This window comes from Lissotriton helveticus, chromosome 4_1 (assembly GCF_964261635.1).
Source record: "Lissotriton helveticus chromosome 4_1, aLisHel1.1, whole genome shotgun sequence".
Lineage (NCBI taxonomy): Eukaryota > Metazoa > Chordata > Amphibia > Caudata > Salamandridae > Lissotriton > Lissotriton helveticus.
The window spans coordinates 748982843-749008401 of NC_136063.1; the positions used below are offsets into that span (position 1 = coordinate 748982843).

The following is a 25559-nucleotide window of genomic DNA, read 5'->3' on the forward strand; positions in this document are numbered from 1 at the left end:
CATTTGGAATTTTGCTTACGCATACAGACAAAGCCACTGAACGTATGCACACCAAACTTGGCAATGAAAATAGAACTTTACTCAGAAAGTGTGGTTTCATCAGTTTGGTGTAAATTTGTTCAATAGTTTTTGAGATATAAGCTTTAAAAACTGCGTTGAGTGAGCTTTATAAGGTCAACCCTGTTAAATCTGTCTCATTTACAATCGTGGTTCAGGAAATTAAGTCCTGACAATCACTTTTGATTTTCTTTTCTTAAATGGGATTGGCTGATAAATGGGATTTTTTTTCTCCAAAATGTGTAAATTTTGCACTATGGAAAAAATAATTCCCACAGCACTGGTGCAGGTGGGACATACCATGAGAAGTGCCTGATCCGAAGGAAGTTCTGGTGGGCACTCAGTGAAAAATAGCGGTAGAAAACTCAACACAAGTTGAGTTTGTCACAATAAAATCACAATTAATAAAAAAAATTTATTTGTGTAACAGCCATTCTATGCCTGTGAAAAAAGCAACATGGTGTGTAAAACGTCATGAGTTTCATGAAATTCTTAAAGTTACACAAAAACGTAATAGTATTTAAAATAAAAAACGTAAAAAGAAAAAAGGTGGGTCATGAACCCCCATTGTGCAGAGCCAAAAGGCCTGGGCAGTGGATGTAAGGGGTTGGGCAAAGTTCTGGCAGCCTCCGCTTTATACAGTCAAAAGATATTCAGCCAAAACCTGGGTGCAAGAGGTTACATTTGTGCTGCATTTTAAAATCACCTTGAGGAAACCTGTGACTATTAGGAGAGTGGTTTCCCTGTGTAAAGTAGTTGTTACATGCAATCTGCAAAGCAGTATAACGTATTGTTTCAAGTCAGTTTTGCTGTACTGCGGTAATAAACTCAAATTTAACATTGCACTGCAGTAAGACATGTATGAGTGTGTGTTTATTAGTAAAGTTGCTCCAAATATAAAGCTATTGGGTCACATTTATTTTCACTGCCATGGCACACATAAACATATGTTACAAAAAGGATTTTTCTCTAAATTGCTATAGCAACGCAGAATAATGTTTTCAGGTCGTTTTCCAATGAGAATATGGACTCAACTCTTCTGTCCAAGTCACATTTCCCCTCCCAGAGATCTGTCCTCCTAGCCCGTGTCCAGAAAGGAGATGAGCAGGGAAGAATTCAATAGAAAACACAAGCTGCCACTGTCACAACCACGTCCCTGCTCTGTCCAGACTGTTGTTCGGACAGACACTCCAAGCTGCCTGGTGCCATTAGGGCATGAGACTAAGCAGTCAAATGTGCACTCTCTGCAGTATCCCCCACTACCAGCCCTGCCAAGTACCATGCATCAGGTGTTAGGCCAACCCATTTTAGTGTTGTGGTCTGCATCACCGCACTAAAATGCATTAGTCACACATCTTAATGCGCCCCGGGACATCCCCAGAGAGTGCTTTACTATGGCGTTGCAAGCATGCTGGCAGTGACCGCTCTGACCAGTGCTGCCAGTGGAGAACACAGCACTGCGCTGGCACTTCTCTTGTAGTGATGGCATGGTCGCGCCTGGACCACAGCGCTCTGCGTGAAAGTTCAGGTAGGGTTGCAAGCGACTCCCTCCGTCCATGTTCATCAGCCCATCTCCTGCTCCGTGCATGTTCGTTCGCGGTGCGTAGTTCCTGTCGCCATTAGGATCCGTATTTAGGTCAGTGAGGGGTATCTGTGGCAGCAAATGGCTCATCTGCCAGGAACTGCATGTAAAGGGGCAGGGTTGTTCCGCTCATCAGTACACCAAAGATCAAATCTCCACGGCAGCCTCAAAGATATATTTTATTTCTGATTATTACAGGTGAATATGGTGGCGAGGGATAGGCCAATACGGCTGCCACCTTTCCCAGGGAATAATACCGGCACTTTGTTCATGTTTGAAGATTCTACAAAAGCCTAGACATAATAACCAGGACTCTATACAAATAGTCCATATTCATTTTTTACACTGCTTTTCTGCCTTTTATTACTTTACTTTTCAGTCATGCACCATTGAAGCAGCTCTGCAACACACTTTAAAGTGCTTTACTCATGTTTCCTGTTTTAAATATGCACTGATAAGAGGAGGAAATGCCAGCTTTGGGTGATTTTTGTGCTGGAACATTAAAATACTTGTCAGGCAGATAAAAAAAAACAGCCAGGTAGCAACGCTATTGGCTGGGTCTCTTTGCTGTATCTGGGGCAAAAATGGCTTAAACTGGCTGGGTTGCATGGACATGGTGTTTGAATGCACGGGCAGTGTTGACTGGATCTTACTGGTAAAGGGCTACTAGATGGGACTGGGCAGGGCCAGGCTGGCTCATTTGAGTCTTAAATGGTCTAGAATGGACTGGGCAGGGCCACACTGGTTCTGATGAATACGAGTGGAACTAGAATGAATTTCAGTTGGCTGGGAAGGCTCTGATGAAGGTAAGGGGGTTAGAGTGTATTGAGCAGGGGTAGATCTGCTGAATGTGTGTAGGGTTCCAACACACTGGGTGACCCTGGCTGTTTCTGATCCTGTCAATGTAGTTAGGATGCTCTGGGTGGGCCAGGTGGTTGTCTGTTAATGGTGTTAAAATTTACAATATTGTCAGGTTAGTGCTTGTCATTCCCAAATGGTGTTCATTTGTGATATTTAGCTCTCAATATGGACTTCTTTGCTTATTTCTACTAGTGACATTTTGTCACACATTGGGCAGTAGAATGTAACTCATATGCACACTAAAACCATGGACGCTCCTTCGCTGGAGCAGCTGTGCACATAATAAAAAGCAATAACATAACATAACATAACATAAGCAATCTGAAAACGTGGCATCTGTGCTTATTCTAAGCTATAGAATTTGCTTTTTAGGCTAGCATGTGGTCATGAATGGTCAGATCAATGAGATCATTTGAGCAGCTGCAGTGCCTGCCTGCCCTCTGTTACTGTGAACTGCAGTTACACCGTCCGGTTATTGCCCTTCCGTATCTGGTACTTTGCAGCAGTTGTAAGATCTTCTTAGAGTTCCTCGTTGCTCAAATGGGTGCAATTTCTGATATGTATATGTTTCCCTCGTCTTCATTGCTTGATTTTGCTTGTGAGAAAGTGTCACTCATAGTCGTTGACATGTCTCTTCTAATTACACTGATTTTATGAAAATATCACACATAGCAATCTGAAACCTTGGCAGTTATACACTACCATGGAAACCCTTTTTTTTATTTTTATCCCTGGAACCGCATCTACAAAAGACCTGCGGTGGGTGGGTGGAGACATTTTTTTGGTTGCCATTTCCCTTTAAATAAGAGCGATTAAGAAAAATCTTTTCAGATTAGATGTCAAGTTTTTTTTTTTTTTTTTTTTAAATGATCCGTCATTTGTACAATATCATTTTGTTAGATTGTAACTTTGAGAGTTAAGCTACAGAGGTGCTCATAACAACTTTCAAAAGTGCGCACTCCATAAAAAAAAAACTCTCCTACTGTGAGTGTCTGGCAGCGTCCAATGTTTTTGAGGTTCCAAGGATGAAATGCAGACCGTTAAATCCGTCAGTTGGAAGCAGCCATGGAGCTCACTCAGTCTGCTCTCCAGTCTGCATCACAGGGCATCTTGTGTCTCTGATCGTGCTTCCGCTGTCTGCTTCCGCTGTCTCACGAGATCTCATCCGCTTTCATGTGGGGGAGGTGCGGCACGTGCTTCCCCTTCGGATGAATGTAGTCTGGAAATTAATTTCAGTTTTTTTCCCAGTAAATGTTGCTCCCATTTGTAAAGCACATTAACCTAAATTTTCCATTTCCCAGTGCTTTTCAATGAATACTTTTTTGTAGGTCAGTGACATTTAAAATCTACATACAATCTACATGCTGTGGAGGAGACCACTTTAAGATCAAGGGACAGAAAGAGCTACTTTAAGACATAATTTCAGTTACTTCACGGCCGAGGTGTCTTTGGCCTTCATATCGCTATACGTTCTATAGTATATACACCAGTAAGTTAAAACGACTTATAGGTTGATAAGTTTACTGTCCAGGTGAAATCTAGATTTATACAGTAGAGAATTGAATGGCCTATCATTTATTAAATAATTTTCATTTAGATTAACATTTGAGGAAAGAAATCAGACCTTGTTGTGATCTCCGTATTGATACATTGTACGTGACATTGGTTAATCTCAATAAAGGAGTTAAAAGTACAAAAAAGCCATAGATTTGAGTTTGTAGTGTGTAGGGTAGTGTGCCTTTTCATTTCTTCAGTTTGTAGTACAGTTATTATATTGGTACATAGAAATTACAGTTCAATTCTCGATCCCCTCTGTACTAGAAAATTCTAACAACGGGCCAGGACGAAGTTGTGATGTGTTTTTTAATACTAGCATATGAAAAAAAATTAAAAATCAAAAAGTAATAGTAACAGCGCTGCAGTCTAAAGGTGGCGTGCATTTGTTTGTTGTGAAAAAAACGTCCCGATTGCGAACTGGGGATGCGGTGCCATTGCTCCAGGTCATGTCCCACCCAGTCCTCAAGCAAACTGCACCAATATGCACATAAACATACTTCACCGTCTTTTTTTTGGTGGCAGAGGCTTTTCTCCTATTTCAGAAACCCACCTGCAAATCCTTTCCCTTTCACCCGCTACTGTGGACCAGTGGCCAGTGGCAGATATAGGTAAATCCAGAACACAATAGAGATCTCAATAGGAGACATCTCTGACAAGGATTTACTCTGTCTTTAGGCACAGAACTTCAAAACATGAGAAAAAGTGAGGAGATGAGCAGCATTTCTGATATTTACCTTCAGCTATGTAGGCATACACATTTTAAAGGATTCACACGATGCCCCAAAGCTGGCATTCAGACCCAGATCAGTTGGTTCCAAAGTCGTCAGCTCATTACACTAGGCCTAAACTTCATTATGTATCGCTCCCTTTGAGGTTTTAAAATGCAACATTTTCCATTATTGGGAACACTGGGGGGTTTCAGATATTTACCACTCACTAGGTAGAAATATGGATTGTACTGAAGCTTGGGCATTATAGGGGGTTTCAGATATTTACAATGAACATATTTAGGCATATAGGGATCTGATGTCATTGGGTAAAATGTCATATGATGTCACTTCCTGTATTTGCATTGGGGTAAATGGTATGGTGGCCTGGCTCTCACGCTTCAAGCTGCTCTGAACTGTTGATAGGTATGTACTTGTACAAGAGCACCTCAGAATTTTCTTACAGAAATATTCTTGAATCAGTCACACTTCTCGCTTTCGCTCCAATCTTAACTTTGCACTTTGCTTCCATGGTTGCAGTGTAAATGTAGCCAGGTCTCTTTTTATACATTCAAATCTAACTTTGAACCACACCTCTTTGTCCTCAAGCATAGAGTGGGTCAGTGAAAATAAAAACTTTTCAAATGTTCCTTGTTAGGTGCGTTAAACCTTGACATTTAAGTCACAGAGCCACTTTCCTGAGTAGATAAAGACAACCTTTGTAAGTTCACGAGTAGAACGAGAGCCAGACAATAAAAGAATGGTACTTGTGTAGCGCTGTGAAACAGAGATTGTCTGATTCATCCTCGAGGTATGCTTTTAACATGGAGAATCTCAGATTTATCTTACATTCTGTCTGCCCTTTTCTAGATACTCCAAACTTTCAGACCCTGGGAACTGGTTTAAAATTGATCCAGCGACTGGAGTGATCACAACCATGGCTGTATTGGACAGAGAGTCGTTGTATGTGAAAAACAACATGTACAATGCAACATTTCTGGCTACTGACAACGGTATGTCCTAAATATTGAGTTATTTGCTTGAATTTTTAAAATTGTGTCTATTTATGTGTTAATTAGTCTGTTGCTAATTTGCAAACTAACCTCTTTAGGAAAAACACTCTCAGCTCACTTGAATTATGACAAGCGTCTCTTTCTCCTCACATTTCTTGTCTCAGAATAGGGTGCCCTGTGAGATTTCTTACATAATAACTGCATTAATATCTGCCTCCACAGCGCAATGTATTTAGGGTATAGAGAGAGTATCTGCTGTTGGGTTTGAGGGTCAATCTGCCATTTACAATCTTATTATAAATCCCTCAATTGAATGGGAAATCCAGTCTAAATTCCATTGCACTTTGTCAGAAAATTACGGCACCCATTTTCCATATGGCAATACCGCAGTTTCCTCTGAGTGGCTGCAATGTAATTTATTTTAGCTTGAAATTCTTTACTTGTATTACGTAGAAGATGAGTTATGCAATTTAGTAAGTACGCATGGGCAAATGTGTCGTTTCCCACACTCTCCAAAACACTTAATATGCTTATGCACATGGCGTGACTCACATCTTACCCAACATCTCCCACCTTGGACATGTTACATCCAATATTCTTTAAGATCATACTCCAAAAGCACAGCAAGGAAACCAATTAAAGTCACAGGCTCATAAAGATATATGAAGCACTATGCATACGCTGCCGTGCAATATCATAGGCACCCACTCCATGCGTACTGTGTTTCAGCCCGAGCACCTATTGGAAAACACGCACAAGTACAGAATCTACTACAACACATTGCTTTCAGGTGTTAAATTGTTGTTTCTCTAACATTTCTTCCAGGTATTCCTCCGATGAGCGGAACGGGCACGCTGCAGATATTCTTACTTGACATTAATGATAACGCTCCCGAGGTGTACCCACAAGAGGCTGAGATTTGTGAAAGACCCAACCCCAATGCCATCAACATCACTGCGCTGGATGCTGACATCAACCCCAATGCTGGGCCATTTGCCTTTGAGCTCCCGTACCGGCCTACGGACATTAGGAAGAACTGGACAATTACACGTCTCAGTGGTAAACTTAAGACCATTTCTTTAATTAACCATCAACAGTAAATTTATAATATGCAAAATATAAAACATGAATTTTTTTGTATGACGCTTAAAACTGGCATTGTACCCGAAAGATATTCTGAACACATTAGGGAGCAAAATAGGTTTATAAAACTACATTCATTCAATGAAAGCATGATTGAACTTCCTCAAAGGATGAATATTCGATTGTTTTATAAAGCATTAGTGGAACCAATGTAAAATAGTGGTTGTTTTGTTTTACAAACCAGCACACATGGTCCTTTGGCTATATGCCATTTGCTAACTGCTTCTTAATATTAAATTCCGATCCACATTTCCATGCTCTTCGGTTGTCTTAGAATGCGTGGATGAGGAATGTAACCACAAACAGAAAACTGATGCAGATATCACTCAATCTATGTTTTAAACACAGATAAATGATGGATACCTTGAGATTATGTGACCCTGACATAGGTTGTACCTTTGCGCATATGATCCGGCCGCACCTGTCATCTCTTGCACTGTGGTGGAGCACTAGTGTTAAAGCATCTACCAGAACAATGTTAGAATACTGTGTCATGGCTCTATCAGATGCTCAATTTATAGGTCTGGTCCCTGAATCCATTACCATATCTAGTTGGAAGAGCATAGTGCCACCCACTGTGTGATAGACCGAATATAGAGCTGAGTGGAGCAAGGATGGAAAACGCAGGATGGGAGTGCCATAATCAGAGATGCCACGCGGGCATTTGCAATTGGTGAAAAAGTTTACAAAGCAGATATCTGTTTGGAAACTGTACCCCTACTGATATTACCTTCCCTGCACAATATAGTGCAGCTACTTGTTCTAATGATTTATAATCTCAAGTGAAGTCCCTCTTGTTTTTCAATGCTCACTAATCTAACATAAAACCGGTGAGGTTGCATATAGTTTACGTTGGAGGCAAGCCTTACTTTTTTGACATGGGAAGTATCAAAAATCTAATTAGCAGTAGAACATGGACATTTCTCCATGTTAGAAGGTCACAGAAATGGAAGAATTGGGAGTAACAACACAATAGTGTATGCAATGCAGTTTCTGTCTACAAATCCTTGGCCAATAGACAAGGAGTGCTTAGAGGTTATTATTGACTAAGCGTCAGCTAAGACACCTTCACTTCAGTGTGCAAGTGTAGAGGCAGTAAATTGCCACTCCCTAATAATCAGCTGTCCCCCCAATACCCACTGCACACTCAAGAGAGTACCTTCCCACTTGAACCCACAACACTCACCCAACAAATAGTGGAATTCGGGATTGATAGAGTTAGTTGACACCGGGATGAAAGTGTTTGCCACCAGGTATGTTAGAGGAAGTATTATTGAGAGTTGGAGATAACACAGCCTTAAATTCTTTTAAGAGGGAAGGCATTCGGTCAGATCAGGTATTTTTATTAGAAGGTCGGCAAGAACAATATGTTTTAAAAATGACACTGGGCTGTAGAATTAGCATTCTGGGAAATTGGCTAAAGTTAATTGGGAGCGCTAATAATGATATGTGCCATCTTCTGTAGTTACACAGCCATGGCATTAAAACCACATGTGGAAGCAGCTGATGTGTTAATTTCTAAGTGTGTCGCAAACCATTGAGCCATTACCGGTGCTGATTTGGGGGGAAGGGTCAATTAAGGGTCTCACCGATTGTGGTCTTTAGCCCTCTGCCAAAGTGAGGCTGAGGAATCTCTGACACCACTGGGAGGAACTCTTGCCAGGTTTATTGCGGGGAAGTACTGTCAGACAGATGCTTTGTGAAAATGTAACAGGCACTGTGCTGTGCAAGCATGTGGTTCAAGGTGTATGCCTATGCAGCAACGGTGGCGGAGTGGGGGTACCCTGCATTTAAACTGGGACTATTTCTATAGGAAAACTGAATTTGAGATATTTTCGACATATGCAACAGACGGTTGTGTATCAAACATTTAAATTATAGAAAAATCGCAGTAAAGAGAATATTGTAGCAATAATATAGACAACCAAAAAATTGTGAAGTAAATGGAATTTACTGCTACTGACTACTTACCTTGAAGATGTATGTATATATATTTCCCCCCAAAAAAACAAAGGTTAAGGGGGCGATTGCAATGCGCATCGTAATCGGGGCCATAGTTTAGTTTCTGCCCGCTGCATTGTAATGCTGACTGTCAGAAACTAAATCGGCTGGTCATTCTGAATGATTTCCGAAAGGCTCAAGGAGCCCGTCGGCCAGTCGGAACCGGTTCATAATCCCGAAGGGCGGGCCTTTCCGCCCTCAAGGGTGGATTCCATCCACTTAAGAAAATAAATAGCGTTTGCCAACCACCAAACTTAAAAAACATAAAACATGACTATGTTATATCAAGAATCAAGCCATGACAAATCATTTGACCCCAGTAATACTGTTGTAATTATAAGAAACACAATAAACTTGACTAAGTATTTTACAAAAATCAATGTCATTGAGGTCTGGACAGAGGGACATGAGAGATACACACCCCACACCATAATTTGGATAAGACACATAGACAATTGATTTATCATATGGGATGGTGATGAGAAGCTAGCTATTGGATTTGTGAATTCATTACAATATCAACAACTTGAATCTCACCTTTAGTCATAAGATCAGTGCCACGAGCATAGAATACCTGGACACCTGTCTCACATTAGTGAATGGGCAATTGACAACAAACTATACAGAAAAGAAACTGCAATAGCATACTGCATGCTGATAGTCACCAGCCAACAAATTTGAAATGGAGTATTTCATTTGGGGAGCTCCTACCTACTAAAAGATACTTCTATCATTAAATATGCACCCTCCTGGACATTTTCAAAAAACATTACACAAATAGACACATGTTTCCTTTATGACATACCAATTAGAACATAACCTTTGTAGGACTCTGCAAACAACTCTTATAAGTATACGTATTAGCTAAGGTTATGGGATAAAAGATGATTTTGAAATATGTTTTGTTAGGGAATCAATCTACATCATTTTTTATTTGAAAATCAAGTTCAGACTGCAGTGTCATGTGGTAAAATGGAAGTTATGGCTATTTTCACTATGAGCAGTGGTTTGGTCTTTATATTTCTCTAACTCTGTCCATTGAAAACCTGCAGCACAAGTATGATTTGTCTCTAAACCCCTCACTTGTTGTCTTCTTATCTAGGTGACCATGCTCAGCTCGTTCTGAGGAGCGGATCCCTGGAGAGCGGCCTTTACAAAGTTGAGATCATCATCACCGATTCTGGAAATCCTCCCATGTCCAACACTTCCGTCCTCAGAGTCAAGGTCTGCTCTTGTGACACCAATGGCGACTGCAGCGGGGTGGCCCCAATTGTAGGTGCGGGCTTGGGAACTGGTGCCATCATTGCGATCCTACTCTGCATTATCATCCTTCTAAGTAAGCATTCCCATTATTTTAATATTTTCTCTGTAGTGCTTTTCTTTGTGCGGAACAATGAATGTTTCCTCAAAACCAATTTGTGTGCATCATCACTAATTATATCAATATAGGTATAATTTCTCCTTTAAACCACTGGCATAAACCTGGCAAACTAACCCCACCTCATCAGCTGCCTTGCTCCTTTTCACTGGTACAATTAGCATATAGCACAACTCTTTTTTTGCGCAATTCTTTCCTCTCCCCTCACATACTGCAACAGTGTATACTTCCAAAACAAGTTTTTTTGCTTGTGTGGATGAAAGTTCTTTTCACCAAATCCAGGGATAATTGGATGTAATATTACCAGGTGAAGAGGCCCAAGCACTCGCCTTAAAATGCCTGCTGGTCTCATGCTCTATTCGGAACGTGTGCTAGATATATGGATTCTGTTGCAATAAGTGAGGTTCTACTCTTATCCATGAATATAAAGTTAAACGAACAGCACCTTCGAAGGACACCAGTAATATGCATGCACACATGAAACAAAATGGCTAGACATTTAAAGGATCTCTGCTGTCTCTGGAAGCCTATTTTAAGTAAATATGATTCATTGATAAGACTGTGGCAGAAAAAACATAAAATGAGAGCAGGCGATTTAACGGCACTTAAGTATTGTGACACATTAACTTTAGATAATCAAGTTGAAAGAGCTGAAAAAAAGGCAAGCTAAATCTCCGCACCAACATCAAAAGAGTGGACAGGCAACTACTGGGTATCAGATGGCTTGGTGAAGTAGATGCTGTTGGGTGAGCGGTGGGATTATTTTTCAATTAAAATCCCCGTTTACCAGCATCAGGGCCAACACCCGCTTCTCTCTTTGAGGGCCAATGGATCTCTGCTGTTTTAGAGAAGATCATGAGCTGTACTTCACAATTATAATCACAGTCAATAATCTATTTTCAGTCAATAATGAGAGTTTGTTATGAATTGAAGGGTTTTATTTATCCAATCTTTTAGCAATTTATCTTTATTAAAGTCACAAATTAAATTGTATTAATCTCAATTATCAAATGTGAATAGAAATCGAAAATCAGTTTTAGTCAGTAAAAATCATAATAATGCATGAAGCGCTTACCATAAAGGAAAGAATTCCTGTTCTAGGAATGAGAAAGAAAAAGGTGTCAGTCGGAACCCATAAATGTTCCAGTTCGAGAGAGTGAGAACTTAAGCATAAAGCTTTACAATAAAGAAATGGCTCACATAAATCAAGAATAGATCAAAGCAGAACTTCTCATAAAGAGAGGTTCAAGAAACTCAGTAGAGTCTAAAAGCAGCGTGAACTGGGGAAAGTAAATGGATAAAGTCTCTGGCAATAAGTTTGGGTACAAAGTGTCTGCATCTGCTCTTGGAACATGTACATTTATAGACAACACAATTTATCAATGTTGCAGCTCGTGGTTTTCTTCTTCTCCAGCCAGCCAATCGTCTTTTGATCCTCTTATGGTAACTTGATCACCTCCCAACTTCTCGCAGAAAACCCAATGGCCCTCTGTGGCAGCTTTCAATATCGCTTATTTATTATCATCTAGTGGTTACATCTTGTCTACTCATAACACATTTTCTTGCTTAAAACTTCTTTCCCATGAGGGACTTTCATGTCTGTCCTTCTAATTAAAAAAAAATATTTTTATTTGTTAGCAGCAATCATTGTGTAGGAAGAAACACTTACATAATTAAATGAAAACATATAAGCAGCTAATATTCATTATGAAAAACATGTCCATGGAAAAGTAAAAAAATATAAATTTTATGCACATTAAGCATTTTCTAGTCATGTCAGCTTGTCAGGCAGTGTTGCTTCAGCCATTTGAGGCCTAGTACAAGTAAATACAGTTGTCTTCTACAATTTGTGCATTTAAACGTATTATAATTTTCATGAAAGCCTACATGTTAATTTTGCACATTTTTATAAACTGTATTATTTTTTTGATATTATTAAAACACTTCCTCACAATTGAACCACATGCAGTCCATAGTAAAAGCTAACCTTTGGCTGCAGGCCAAAAGGAGGCGATTTACTAAATTGGAAGGGTTGTCACTTGCAAATACTACTCCTTATAATGACAAAAGGCCACCAACACTGGAAAAGTAAAAGAGAACATGGCTTCAGTTTGATTAAAAATAGCTTTCAACAAAGGATAACATTCCTCTGTCAGATTGCATCAGTCTTTGATTCCTGCAGTTTTGCATATGCTTGCTTGAGAAGCCATATTACAGCAAGTTAACAATGTCCCTGGTTGTGCCATGGCACACCTTTAGGGAGGTGCACTAGGTGCAAACAGGGTCATTGCACTCTATTACTAATAACATGCTGCCCCCGGGGAGTCATGAATGTGTGCTGCCCTGGGGGCTGCACATTAGTGAAAGGTGGGCCAGCAAATTGAAGTAGCTTTTCCACTTTTCACAGCGCAGGTGACACACATCCTGCACTTTCAAAGGGGGCAGATATCCCCCTGCAGATGAGTGCAGTGAGGACAGCAACTGCCTGTAGGGGGATGTCTGGGTGTGGTTCATTGGACCCTCTTTCCCAGCTCCAGGGGACACACTGACTGTGCACCAACTCTTTGTGGTACACAGCCAGTGTGTCTCCTGACGGCTACTTTGCCACTACGCCAATATAGATAATACAGAACATGCACGGAGGCAAACTTGTTTTCCATATTTTCTTATCGCCATGTCTCCATGCAAATGAGGGAACACCCCTTTAGGACAGCAATGGTGCTACTTGGTTGCCAGTTCAATCTGTATTCTGTAACATCAAAGTACCCCAAGAGTGGAGAAAGCTGATGCACAAGCCCCTTGTGCACCCGTTGCACATTACGTAATACAGATCTAATAGGTCAGTTATAGGATATATATATTTATTCATTTATTTCACTTTAGGACAATACAAGAAAAACATACAAATTAGAAACCTCAAATTCAGGTGTCTGACCTTTTCTCCTGAACGTTCGTTCAATATATTGTAAATGTATTTGCTTCCAAGTTTTTCTCTCTTTTCATCATGCATATTCCCTTCCACCATATGTGGCTGAGTGTCTCCTTCCACATTTTTCTTCACAGACGTAAATATTTTTCAAAATTAGTAGAGATGGGAAGGCAACCTGATTTTTTTCTTGGCTGGTAAAAAAAATTAGGGACTGATGTTCTTGATCTTGTGGAATTGGAACCAGCCTGCCAAAGAGTTCCCTTCTGGTGATTCTGAAATTCATATAGTTGCATTGGGATTCCCTTCCTTCACTGTAAATCTAATTGGTGCTTGCTTTGATTTAGCATGAAGTTCTCCATGCCCTTTACAGAAAACTTTAGATGCAGTTTTGTCTTCGCTTCTTTTTCCTAAAACTGCTTGGCAAGATCCGGGCCACCCTATGCAGCAACTCTGTTGCAACTTCAGTAACTTTCTGAATTCTCCATTGCCAGCTAGTCCACAAGCCCCATTGACACTAAATATTCCTTTGCCTTTAAATTAAGGGGACGTAAAATAATTTGGGCTAACTGGGGTCTTAACCCCTTGTGTGCTTCGGACGCGTCACGGTGGCGTGTGCTGACGACGGCCCCCAGCCGTCCGAATCCCAACCACTCAATAAAACCCCCGCACAGCGCCAAAATTCACGCAGCGCGGAAGGGGTTAAATAGTTGAGCTGAAGTAGTATTATTCCACCGCCGTAAAATGCGTTACATGGTTGTTTGTCATAATTCCTTGAAGGAGAGTGTTGCTTTTGGCTGGAAATGCATCAGCCTGTGTTGGCATCCCTAACGTCATTATAGAACACAAAGAAAAATAACATCATTAATATATGGTGCACAACACGTCAAAACAAAACGCAACACAACAACCACTGTACAACTCAGTGACACATTGCAGTAATGCAGCATTAAAAACAACAAATCACTGTAACTAAATACAACTTCACATATTTCACATATTACCACCTCCACAAAACTGCTTTCATAATATTGTGAAAAATGGTGTTTGCACAAAATGCAGCCTTACTCACAGCCAAGGACATGGAACAGTGCCAATGAAAAATGTTGTATGAACTGATTCCCTGCTCTTTAGAGGCTTTCACCCTGTCACACACTGTCACATGTGGTGAAAATGTGTGTGCTGAGTCAACGGAGTCTTTGTGTGGTGATACGGGCTTCAATAAATGGTGAAGCAAAGTTTTATTTTAAATTTACAGAAAAAAAGAATATTAAAAATCTTGATACAAATATGTTGTGATTCTTGAGGTAAGTGTTAATCATATTCTCCAAATGACTATGTGATTGTCAGGCTAGTGTCAACATTTACCAAATGATGAGTTCCTTCATTTATAAGAATACCTCACTTTAACAAAAATCTATCTTTGGCACATATTTTCCTTCAATGGTTATTTCATATATACTTGTATTTTTCTCCTCTACAACCTATGCATTTTTTAAGATTGGTTATTCAAAATGGTTTGTTTCCTTCCTATCTTCGCTAGTCCTGGTGTTGATGTTTGTAGTATGGATGAAACGCCGCGACAAGGAGCGACAAGCCAAGCAGCTGCTCATTGACCCTGAGGACGACGTAAGGGATAACATTCTGAAGTATGACGAAGAGGGAGGCGGAGAAGAGGATCAGGCAAGTAATATCTGTTGCTCCCTTAAAGTGAACAACCTTTGCTTTTTTATGAATGTGAGGAAGCGAGTGAAAGAGTGTGAAATGCAGAGCTGATCGTGAATGCCCCGTTCTTGCCCAGGTGTTTCAGTGTCCATGGCCAGAAGGCCTTGTGGCACATGTTAATGCTTTATTCACGGCTTTACGTTCCTACTGTAATAAGGTATGGCTGAGAGGTTTAGCATCTGCAGTTCAGGGGGCATCAATTCTGGTCCAGGGATAGAGAGTGAAACAGTCGGTCTAGATTGCCAACTATTCCAGGCAGAGGCGCAACTAGAGCCACATTTTGGGAGGGGGGGGGGGGTTTGGGGCTAAGAAAAAATTTCGGGGGGGCTGAAACTTTAAGCAATAGGCAAGAGTGAAGCTGCAGGGGCTCTTGGAAGGGGTGACACAACATCAAAGCCCCATTAACACGCACATGGTCTTAAAGACCTGTGAAGTGCTCGGGTGCGGCTGTGGGTGTGCCCGGGAGCCGTCTGAGCCCAGGCTGCCACACACGACGACTTTGATTTCAATGGGTGTTGCGCGCCTGATTCCAGGGCACTGTGCATGCCAGTGCTTAATTTGAGCCAGTGGTTTCCGGTGCTTAGCACCGGCACTTATGACAGTCTGCCATATGGTGGGCTGTTTGTCTGATTTAGAATGAGCACAACACAGTTGTTTACTAATTCAATATACGTTAGAATGACTAATACTGGCCTCCCCTGCTAATCTTATAGCTCTGGGGCCCTGGAATAGTCTGAACAGTCACACTTGTAGGAGTGTGATGGTTTGTAGCTGGTTTGGTGCTGTCAGTGGTAGCTCTAGCAGGAGCAATGGGTGGTGTAGGCTGCAGTGGCCTTCTGATAAGGGCCCTGGCACCTACTGTTTTACAAATCAAGCACTGGTGCATGCCGGTCAGGCACAGACATGGCCTTTGCGGGGACGTGCCGCTCGACCGTGACTGTTCAATGCCAAACCGTTGGCAACAAGAACAGGGGGGGCGTCTTCATGCAGAAGAGCCTGAAGAATAAAGTGTAGAGTCCCTCCGGAGCTTTGCAGAATCCACAACCTCGACTTTTGACTCGGGCGAGCAAAAAGCAAACAGCTGCGCCAATGGCAATTTAAGGAGCAGATCAACAAGCAATAACCTGCCAGCGTGACGCATGAATGCCACATCTAAAAGCGTTTTTCTTTCACAGTTTGCTCCCTCCTTATTTTACACACTATGGCGGCCAGTTTAAGCACTTTTAAACTAAACATTTTTACGTCTTAATGTTAAAATGAGTTCCGCCCGGCAGGCGCTGCTGGTGAAAGCATTGTGCTCTAAATACCTCATGTCGGATTGTATACAAATACGGCTTCACATTTGACACACGCTGAGTCGGGTTGAGAGCATGAATATGCCGTGATTGCAATGGGGACAAATAATACGTTTGTACTTATATACATCTGATTAGGATGCCTCCCATAAGCTCTGTACGCACAAACCTTTTCTTCCCTGCCACAACGCCCCCTCCCCTAAGCCAAAAAACCTTTGCATCTTGAGAAAGCGAATGGCATTTTTTTTTTGTTTTGCTGTTGTGTCCTGTGCTGCCAAACTAGGCAGTGAGATCTTTAAATCACAGAATTAGACTTAACATCAGACTATGAAACTTCATATATGTCAGATAATTACATGTTTGTGTGTTTCCGGGCGTTAAGAGCAAGATAGCCATCTCACGAGTCATCGTTCTAAGCTTAATCCACAAATATTTTTCTCTGATGTGTCCCACTTCTGCTTTACTACCTGAATGTCCAGGTGTAAGTGATACCTGCCCATGGCAAAAAACTTGGTGATTTGGGTTCTCAACATTTATTTTAAGCACCCTCAGACTCCATTTTTAAACGAATGCTCTAATTTTCATATAGTTCTTCTGCAGTAAAAAGTAGGCGGCCACTAGAGAGAAAATTGTTTACTTGCTTATGCTCTCGCAAACATTCTGAATGGCACATAGTGAGCAAAGCAACTGCTGTTTGTAATTGCATTTATTTAGCGCTTACTACCCGTGACGAGGTGCTTTTTCGTCGAGAAGCATGCTACTCCGGAACCCAAAAATGATTAGTTGTCAATTAATATAAGGAGATATGAAATTAATTTGAACGGTGGATATGTGAGTTTGTTATTTAGATTAAAAAAAGAATAGTGGAGGGATAGAAGAGGGAAGGGTTTGTATTTATACTGATGATGTGTCAAAGCGCTTTTCGGCGGGTAGAATGCTACTCTGGAACCCAAACAAGATTAGTGGGGAATTAGTGTAGGGAAACATGAAATTCATTTGCGTGCTGGGCATGTTAGTCTGTTAGTTGCATTAAAAAGGATAGTGGAGGGATAGAAGAGGGAAGGGCTTATAATATATTTATTTTTATTGGAACTCATAGCATGTGCATCACAAGACAGCTTTTTCCAGTTCACTAAACACTGAAGTGACTTCCATACAATGCTTTTTTTTTTTTACATTTCATTAAAGTATGACACTTCACCAGAGTTTTGAGATGATACATGATGTAAGTTATTTACCACACTACATGGACCCTTTGAAGCATAGTCCTATTGTTCGATGTTTTGTAAAAATGTTTCCAGAGTTGCCACTGATAATTATGTGATTGTGGGGAATCCTGAATGGGCTTCCAAGGAAAAGAAGCAGTTTCTGGTCAGAGCTATAGAACTGCAGCTATGAATTGAGGGCCTTTGGCAGTGTCCCTTAGAATAACCTCATGTGTACTTTGACTTTTTAGGACTATGACTTGAGCCAGCTTCAGCAGCCTGATACTCTGGAACCTGACACCATCAAACCTGTTGGAATCCGCCGGATGGACGAAAGACCAATCCACGCAGAGCCCCAGTATCCCGTCAGATCAGCGGCCCCTCATCCTGGTGATATTGGGGACTTCATTAATGAGGTAATTGTTATTAACCGTACGAGTGACAAGCTTTCCTTTCTTTAACAGGTTTGATTTTTTAATATGGGATTTAATATTCTTGAGATTGGTACATTTGTAATAGCATCAAATACAATGTTGAGCATGAATGTAAAGCAGAAACATATGTGACTTTGTCACAGTGTCCGTACCTTCGTACACCATGTGCGATGGATTAGTGATGGCTGGTACACAAATTTGATACAGAAGTGTTTGAAAGAAACGTCGACCCAGAGTGACGCAGGTTTTTTCGATTGGAAAGAGGGAGAAAATCTATGGTTATGGTTAAGTTGCACTTTCCGCAGGAAATAGATTTTTTGATTAGCTGCTAATTTTAGAGCTGTTCGAGTCTGCATGAAATTTGCCAGACCTTCATAATCCATTTAAAAAACATGTTGGCAAGGCTTAGCATTCAAACGTTTAATGTCCTACATATTGTGACTGCTGGGTTAGGAACTGGTGTTGTGAGAACCGATTTTAAATCTTAAAGCAAATCTAAAGTAAAAAAAAAAATTCTATAATCGAGAACTAATGCAACCTTATTGGATTTCATGTATTGGAAATATTGCTGTAGCCACCACAATATGATGAGAAAGGTTGGAGAAGCGAACTCGACCCCGGGTTCTCGGATATAAATACATGGGAGCCAAGGAGGAGCAACAGAGGCTTGCATCCACACAAAAGATCAGGAGAAATCACAGCAGAATGGAAATGGCTTTTAATCGACAAAAAAGGATTATTAGATAGACATACCATGTTGAAGAACCATAACATAGTTCTCAAACTAGTTTAAGATCAATTCTCGAGTCAAAAAATTGGAAACAGACATTAAAAAATGCCAACAACCTGCAATTGGTTTTGAGGATGCAGATGGTGAGCAACAGGCAAGATGGAAGTCTACAGCCTGCACCCAGAGTCCATTGCAGATGACCAGAGACCAGTGGCGGCTGGCATGGAACTGGGGTGGGGGGTGTTTGAAATAAAAAAACACGTACCATTTGAACGGTCGACATCTCTCCGTCCCGTTGCCGCTCTTCTTGGCGAGGTCCGAACCAAGAAGCACTCAGGCTCCCCATAGCCAATCACAAGTGATTGGTCTGAGCGCCGTAGTACGGCGTTCAGATGGGGACAGGGAGCCTGTGCATGTTCCTCACCAGGCTCTGAGCATTACAGCCTGGTGGGGAAGATGCAAAGTGCGCATAACTGTTTGGCTGGACCAAGGTGGCCGGCCATCAATCATGCACACTTGGAGTTGGCAAACCACTCTTCCCCCTGTAACCCCAGCCCCATAGGAAAGAAAAATAAAATGGTAATAAAGTGGTTATTACCATTAAAAAAACAAAAATAATAATTCTCTAAAAGCAGCGGGGCTTAGCGGAGGAGTCTCCCCTGCCAGAGATCTTGTGTGGTGGTTTATTGCCTTGAATGGGAGCCATATCCTGCACCCAGAGAATGTTACACACCGTCTAAGACTATGTGCAGCACAAACAGGAGCAAAGAGTTTGTGTCGAAACTGCGGCACGTTAGCAAAAGGGGTGTGAACAGCAGTTTCTTGCTTGCAAGGAGCTGAAGTACATCATTACAAAACAACCTTCTTAACAGGAAGTCATACATCAATATTTTGTAGCGGAATAGTTTTTTTAAAAATCACAAATTCCCGGTAAAAATTTCATCTGAAGGGTGGGCCCGGTTACAATGCTAACCTTCGGTTTGCTAATTCTGGTGAGTGGCACAGTCTTAACTCCACCCTACTGTACTGCTTATGACCCCACACTTGATAAAGCGCAGTTGTATGTCAGAATATTGTGTGGGGAATATCGAATGCTATAATATCATAGCCTAAATATCCAGGAGCAAACTATTGTAATGGTAATTATGTATAGGTCTGTATAAGTTATTTTTGGTAATATGATGAAGGTAGGTATAAGTATAGTTAACGATATATTTTGTATTAACTCCACATCTACTGATCTCAAAGATACACAGCCAAGCTACATATATGTGGACTTCAGTATAGCACATCTATACTTACCTGTATATATTTACCATGATCATATTACCTATAATAACCTCTAATTACCTGTACATACATACCTTAATATTATTTTGGTCCTCGATATTTAAATTCCTTTTTCCTCACACTAATACTTCCCGCATGATATTCAGGTAGAATAGCCAGAGCACTCGGCATGTCCAATAGCTAGTACCAGTCACCTCTACCGGCCTTGCTGGAGCGTATGTTGGTCACCACTGACTTGGGGTCGGATGGAGCGTATGTTGGTCACCACTGACTTGGGGTCGGATGGCGCCCAAATTCCAGCCCCGATTGACACCTATGAGCAGTTTCATTATTTAAACATAAGGAATTTTCAAAATGCCCTTACGCAGATGTGCTTAATACGCTCTCTCCATTTGCACTAAGCTAGTCTGCACGAGCCCAAGCCACAAATATGAAAACATCCTTTGTGAAAATTTTGCATTTGTTTTTTCACTCGCTTCAAGTTCTATAATTGTATACTAAAAGTCTTTGTTTTAGTGCTGCTGGGAGCCCTGTGATTGGAACAATGGACCGCTTCATTACCAGGGTAGCAGCGGTGATAGAAAAGGAGATAGCGATGTCCGAGCGGCGCCTATCTGAGATCTATCTCCCCTCAAGACGATCATCATTGGGGGCTGCTGCCCAGTCGCTCACACCGACTAGTGAGAAGGCTCACTCTGTTCCCCTACCCGGTGCTTCAGGTGTTACTATAGACACTATAGATACGCCCCAGTTGGAGGAAATAGGGCAAAATATAACTAGGTTGGAAAATCTGGCTACGTCCATCCCCTCTGTTTCTGTAGAAGATGGTGACCTTAATTCCCTGTATCCAACTGTAATATTTAAATCCTTTAGTGATGCTATTAGTGTCCCTTCTTCACCAGAATCTCCTACCCCCACACTAGTCTCATTAGACGGGGTCCCAGAAGGTGCTTCTGTCAACATCCAATCTCCCGAAACTAGGCAGGACAATAGTCCTAAAAGTAAAAAGGCAAGAAAACGTAAAAAGGGTAGGCTTGTTAGGCAGGCCGCACTTTACCAAAGAGTAAGAAGGCATACTGGACAAGGTATGAGAATCACAAAGGCTGGGCTGTTAGAGAGTGAGGGCGGCATAGAAGGGCCTGCTGTGGACTCCCCTACGGGGACTTGCACAGATGTCAATATTACTAACGTTCCTGCCCTTGCTGACCCTGTAACGCTTGAAAATATCCTAGAGAAGGTAAATAGTCTCCTGAGGCCTCTTTTAGCCCAGGTTAAGGGCCTGGGGGTGAGGATTGACAAATTAGAGCAATCAACCCTTGACGGACTCCACTCACTCAAAACTACAATTAAGCAAATAGTTAGAGTGGGTGAAAACCGGGACATTGGTGCAAAGGGGAAGGAACCACCTCCTCAGAGAGACCCTAAGCCCCTAAACTGTTCAAAGAAGGTTGATCCTAATAATATAATAACTTCATCTTCTAAAACTTCTCCTCCTCCCAAAGTAGGGCTAAACCGTAAGGACTCTCCAGCATGCTCTGTGCATGTCGCAAGTAAACCCAACCCTATCCCACAAAAGCAGCCACTGACAACCAGAGGCAAAGTGGAAGATCCACAAGTGGCTGGTACATGTAATAAAACTCAAGGCCCAGTGATAGGGAAAACTCCCAGATCTAGGGTTAAGTCTACAGTCCCGGCTCCCACTCCATTGGTCCCCAGAAATCCTGTGCGTCGGATCCCGCCTGTAAACCTCCCGCCAGACTGTCAACCTTTTGTTGCTGTGATGGTAAATGTCCCCCCTCTAAAGGAAGGCCAGATGGAAAATCACCAATCACTTAAGAACAAGTGTATCCACTGGCTGAAGGCATATAAGCCTATTCCCTTGGACGTAGATGGGATTATTTTAAGCGTTCGTAGAGTTGGGTGGGTAGGGCAGGGGAGAAAAACACAGGAAGGGGACTGTATAATTATAAATTTTCAAGACCCTAGAGTAGTGCCCTCCATTTGTTCTCCTATTAAAAACATGGGGGCTCCAGGGATTAAAGTGGTAGACTTATCTTATTTTTACCCTAGGCAAGTTGTAAAACTAACTGGAGAAAGCCAAATCTCCCCTGGGCTGGGACACATTGGGGAGGTTTCCTGGGCAGGGAAAATGGGAGGCACGAGGGCTAATCACGTGTGGGCGCCAAGCTCGAACTGACTGGAACTTGGGAGTAGAGCGTACCCAACAGGAGAATTGCCCTCTCAAATCCTTTTGACTAGCGGGACGCTAGCCACTAAAACTAGCATCCATGGCCCCTGCTCCCCTAAGATATCCATGGCGAGGCCCATAGACGAGAATACTCTTGCACCCAGAGACATTCCAGCTGTGACGGACCTGGCTTTTAAGGTTTTCAGCTGGAATGTCGCAGGGATTGCAAGAAAGTTGGCCCAACCGGATTTTGCTGCTTGGGTTGATGAGCACTCTGTGTGTATTTTTCAAGAGACATGGAGTTTGGCCCCGGCCCATAGGGTGGGATTCTCCTCCCATTCTGTCCCCGCTCAAACCTCGGAAACAGGGAGAGGGCGTCCCTTGGGTGGCCTCCTTATCTGGGTTGCTGCCTCTCTAGATTGTAGAGTAGAGGAGTTCCCCACAGGCTGCCCGGATATTCAAAACATCACCTTAACAGACCAAAGGGGGAGACTGGTCCTAAATATTTATAATGTTTATGCTCGTGGGACCAAGGGTGGACGGAAGTCTCCTGTAATATCTCTTCTTGAGACCATCCTAAAAAATACTCCTCACAAGATGCGTACTTTGGTTGCAGGAGATATGAATTGTACTTTCGAGCCCTTGGGCTCGGACGTAGCCCTTGACCAAGATGAGGAGGATGCTAGAAGGGGGATTCCTGTATTGGAAATTTCTCCGATCAGGAGGTGGTCAGAAGTGGCGCTCCAGCTATATTCCTTGTGTCTCGAATTAAACTTACGGGCAGCAAATGGGAGGACAAATTCGGACAGGGTGGGGGCCCACACTTATAATAGACCAGGGCACACCTCGAGGATCGATTATTTGTTGATAGACGTACACCTATGGCCCCATGTAAGGGACATGCTGGTGGTCCCTGCGACTGAAAGCGATCATAATTCGCTTTCCCTAAAAATGGACCAGTGGTGGCGCCCTAGAGAAAAGGGATATATTACCCCGGTACCTGCTCCTCCCGACGAGTCTGAAGTCTCCCCTTGTGGGAGAAGAATAAAATGGGCGAAATTGGTCCTCTCTGAGGCAAGGGTAGGGGAAATTTCATCTCTCCTAAACCTCGCAGTGGCAACCCTTGGGTCCCCTATTGAAGGAGTGGGCAGAGCGAGTGGGCTGTTTGTCGCCCTGATAGAGGCGTTGACTAATGTGTTTACCCCATACTCTAGTAAGCCGGGCAATAAAAGATCTATAAAGCCCGCTGATGGATGGTATACCCAATCATGTAGGGCGTATAAGTCAAAATTAGTGGAGGCTGTAAAGTTTAAATCCCCCAGTGAGATTCAGGTCGCAAGGAAGACCTATAATAAAGCCCTTAAAAATGCTAGGAGGGAGTGGGAAGATAAGTTCTGGGAAGACCTGCTCTTAGCGAGTAAAAGTAGGGACACAAGGGCTTTCTGGAATCTTATAGCTTCACGGAATAAACCCGCTGAAACTATGAGACCCTGTAATATTCCGCCCCAAAATTGGGTAAATCATTTTGGGGCGTTATACCTCCCTCCAGACGGGGACATGAACATGGGGGTAAACTTCTCACTAGTAATTGAACCTCAGTCCTATGATTTCTTCACCCCTGTAGAAATTGAGGGGGTCATAGGGTGGGTAGCTCCCCGCAAGGCAGCGGGCCCAGATGGCCTCCCGGGGGACTTAATGAAGGCTTATCCCGTAGAATGGGGAAGGGTGATAGCTGCTCTCCTCAATGACATCATGATGGGAGGAGCAGTACCAGAATCTTGGAAAGGGGCAGTGGTGGTCCCAATTTACAAAAAAGGCTGTAGGGAAACCCCGGGGAACTACCGCCCAATAAGTTTGATAGACTCCACCCAAAAGATAGCTGGTAAAGCTATTCTCGGAAGGATCCTCCACTGGGTGGAGGAAAATAAAATCCTATCAGACTTCCAGGCAGGCTTCCGGGCAGGAATGGGGACAATAGAGCAGGTGTTTAGGTTGGCACTATTGGGATGGAAGGTGGTGGATCTAGGTAGGGGTAGTCTTTACTTGGCCTTTATAGACCTGAAGACTGCCTTTGACCTGGTCCCCCGGGAAGAACTATGGAGGGTACTTTACAAACTGGGATTGCCCGATTATATCTTGTCCCTCCTCATTAGCCTCCATGCCAATACCTATGCACAGGTTCGTTGGGGTAAAAACGGAGAGGTCACTGAAAAAATACCGGTGTCTAGGGGAGTAAGACAGGGTTGCGTCTTGGCGCCCACCCTATTCTCACTTTATCTAAATGGGGTGGTGGAATATCTCCAACAAGAACCAGCCGACGCCCCCTGTCTTGGAGGAGTCCGGATCCCCACCCTGCTTTTTGCGGATGACACGCTTTTGATCTCGAAGACTCCCCAAGGCCTCCAGAAACTCCTAACGCGCTTCCAGGAGTTTTGTGCTGCAAAAGGGCTAATAATAAACGTGGACAAAACTAAATACTTAGTCCTAAACCCCCCACGGAAATTGGGCCGCCCACCTATGCTTAACTCTGTTGCCCTAGAAAAAGTATCCGAATTCGATTATCTCGGAATTCGGATCACGGATAGAATGTCCTGGGGAAATCACATAGATAAAATGGTCCTTAACCATAAGAGAGTAGGAGGAGCTCTTATGAGGGAGTACCGGGCCTCACCGAGGAGATCGCTTACCCCGGTAATTGAAATTTACAAGACCAAGGTAGTGACATCAGCCTTGTACGGGGCTGAATTGTGGGGCCACTCCCGATTGGACACTCTGGTAACAGCTGAGACCAAGCTTCTGAAATCAATCATTGCCATCCCCCTGAGCACCCCATCTGTACCTGTGCTGTTGGACACAGGCTGCAGAAGCATTAAGGATCAAGCTCTGCTTCGCCCTCTTCTTTTATGGACCCGAATCTGGAGGGGCGAGGAGTTAAAATCCTATGCTGACGGCCTGAGGGAAATTATGAGCCTGGGGGGTTGGGCAAAGATAAGATGGCTAAGGGATACCAAAAACCTGATGGAGAAAATTGGTTTGGGAGACTACTGGTCATCGCGTTCAGCTCCGCCGAAAGATGTTGTAAAGGCCCTTTTCTGGAAATGGGTCGCGGAGCAACTCATTACAAACTCGAACCATTGTAAATCTACTGCCGCCTTTTTACTTGTTAAAGACATCGTGGCATTTGAACCCTATTTGGATTTAATTACTCTTCCCCTTGATCGTGCCCTTTATTTTAAATTTAGAGTTGGTTCTCTACCTCTTGGTGCTCTGGTATCTAACTGGAGCTCCACGGCCCGTAAGTCCCCGAATTGTGCCTGTTGCCCAAGTAAGATAGAGTCCGTTGCGCATGTACTGTTTGAATGCCCGGATTATGCAAGGCCTAGGGGCACTTGGTTGAAGCCCCTTTGCCGAAATATGGGCACACGTAGCCACTTAACAGCTCTACGTATCCTAACCACGGACACATC

At 42.6% G+C, this 25559-nt stretch overlaps 1 protein-coding gene across 1 annotated transcript in view; it reads left to right on the plus strand.

Annotated features, from left to right (window-relative positions):
- CDH2 (cadherin 2) overlaps positions 1-25559 on the plus strand; it is a 329318-nt gene that overhangs the window by 289938 nt on the left and 13821 nt on the right. The window contains exons 11-15 of the mRNA XM_078687382.1: positions 5635-5777; positions 6603-6836; positions 10024-10257; positions 14769-14908; positions 17702-17866. Coding sequence (XP_078543508.1) covers positions 5635-5777; positions 6603-6836; positions 10024-10257; positions 14769-14908; positions 17702-17866 — 916 coding nt within the window. The remainder of the gene's footprint in view (positions 1-5634; positions 5778-6602; positions 6837-10023; positions 10258-14768; positions 14909-17701; positions 17867-25559) is intronic.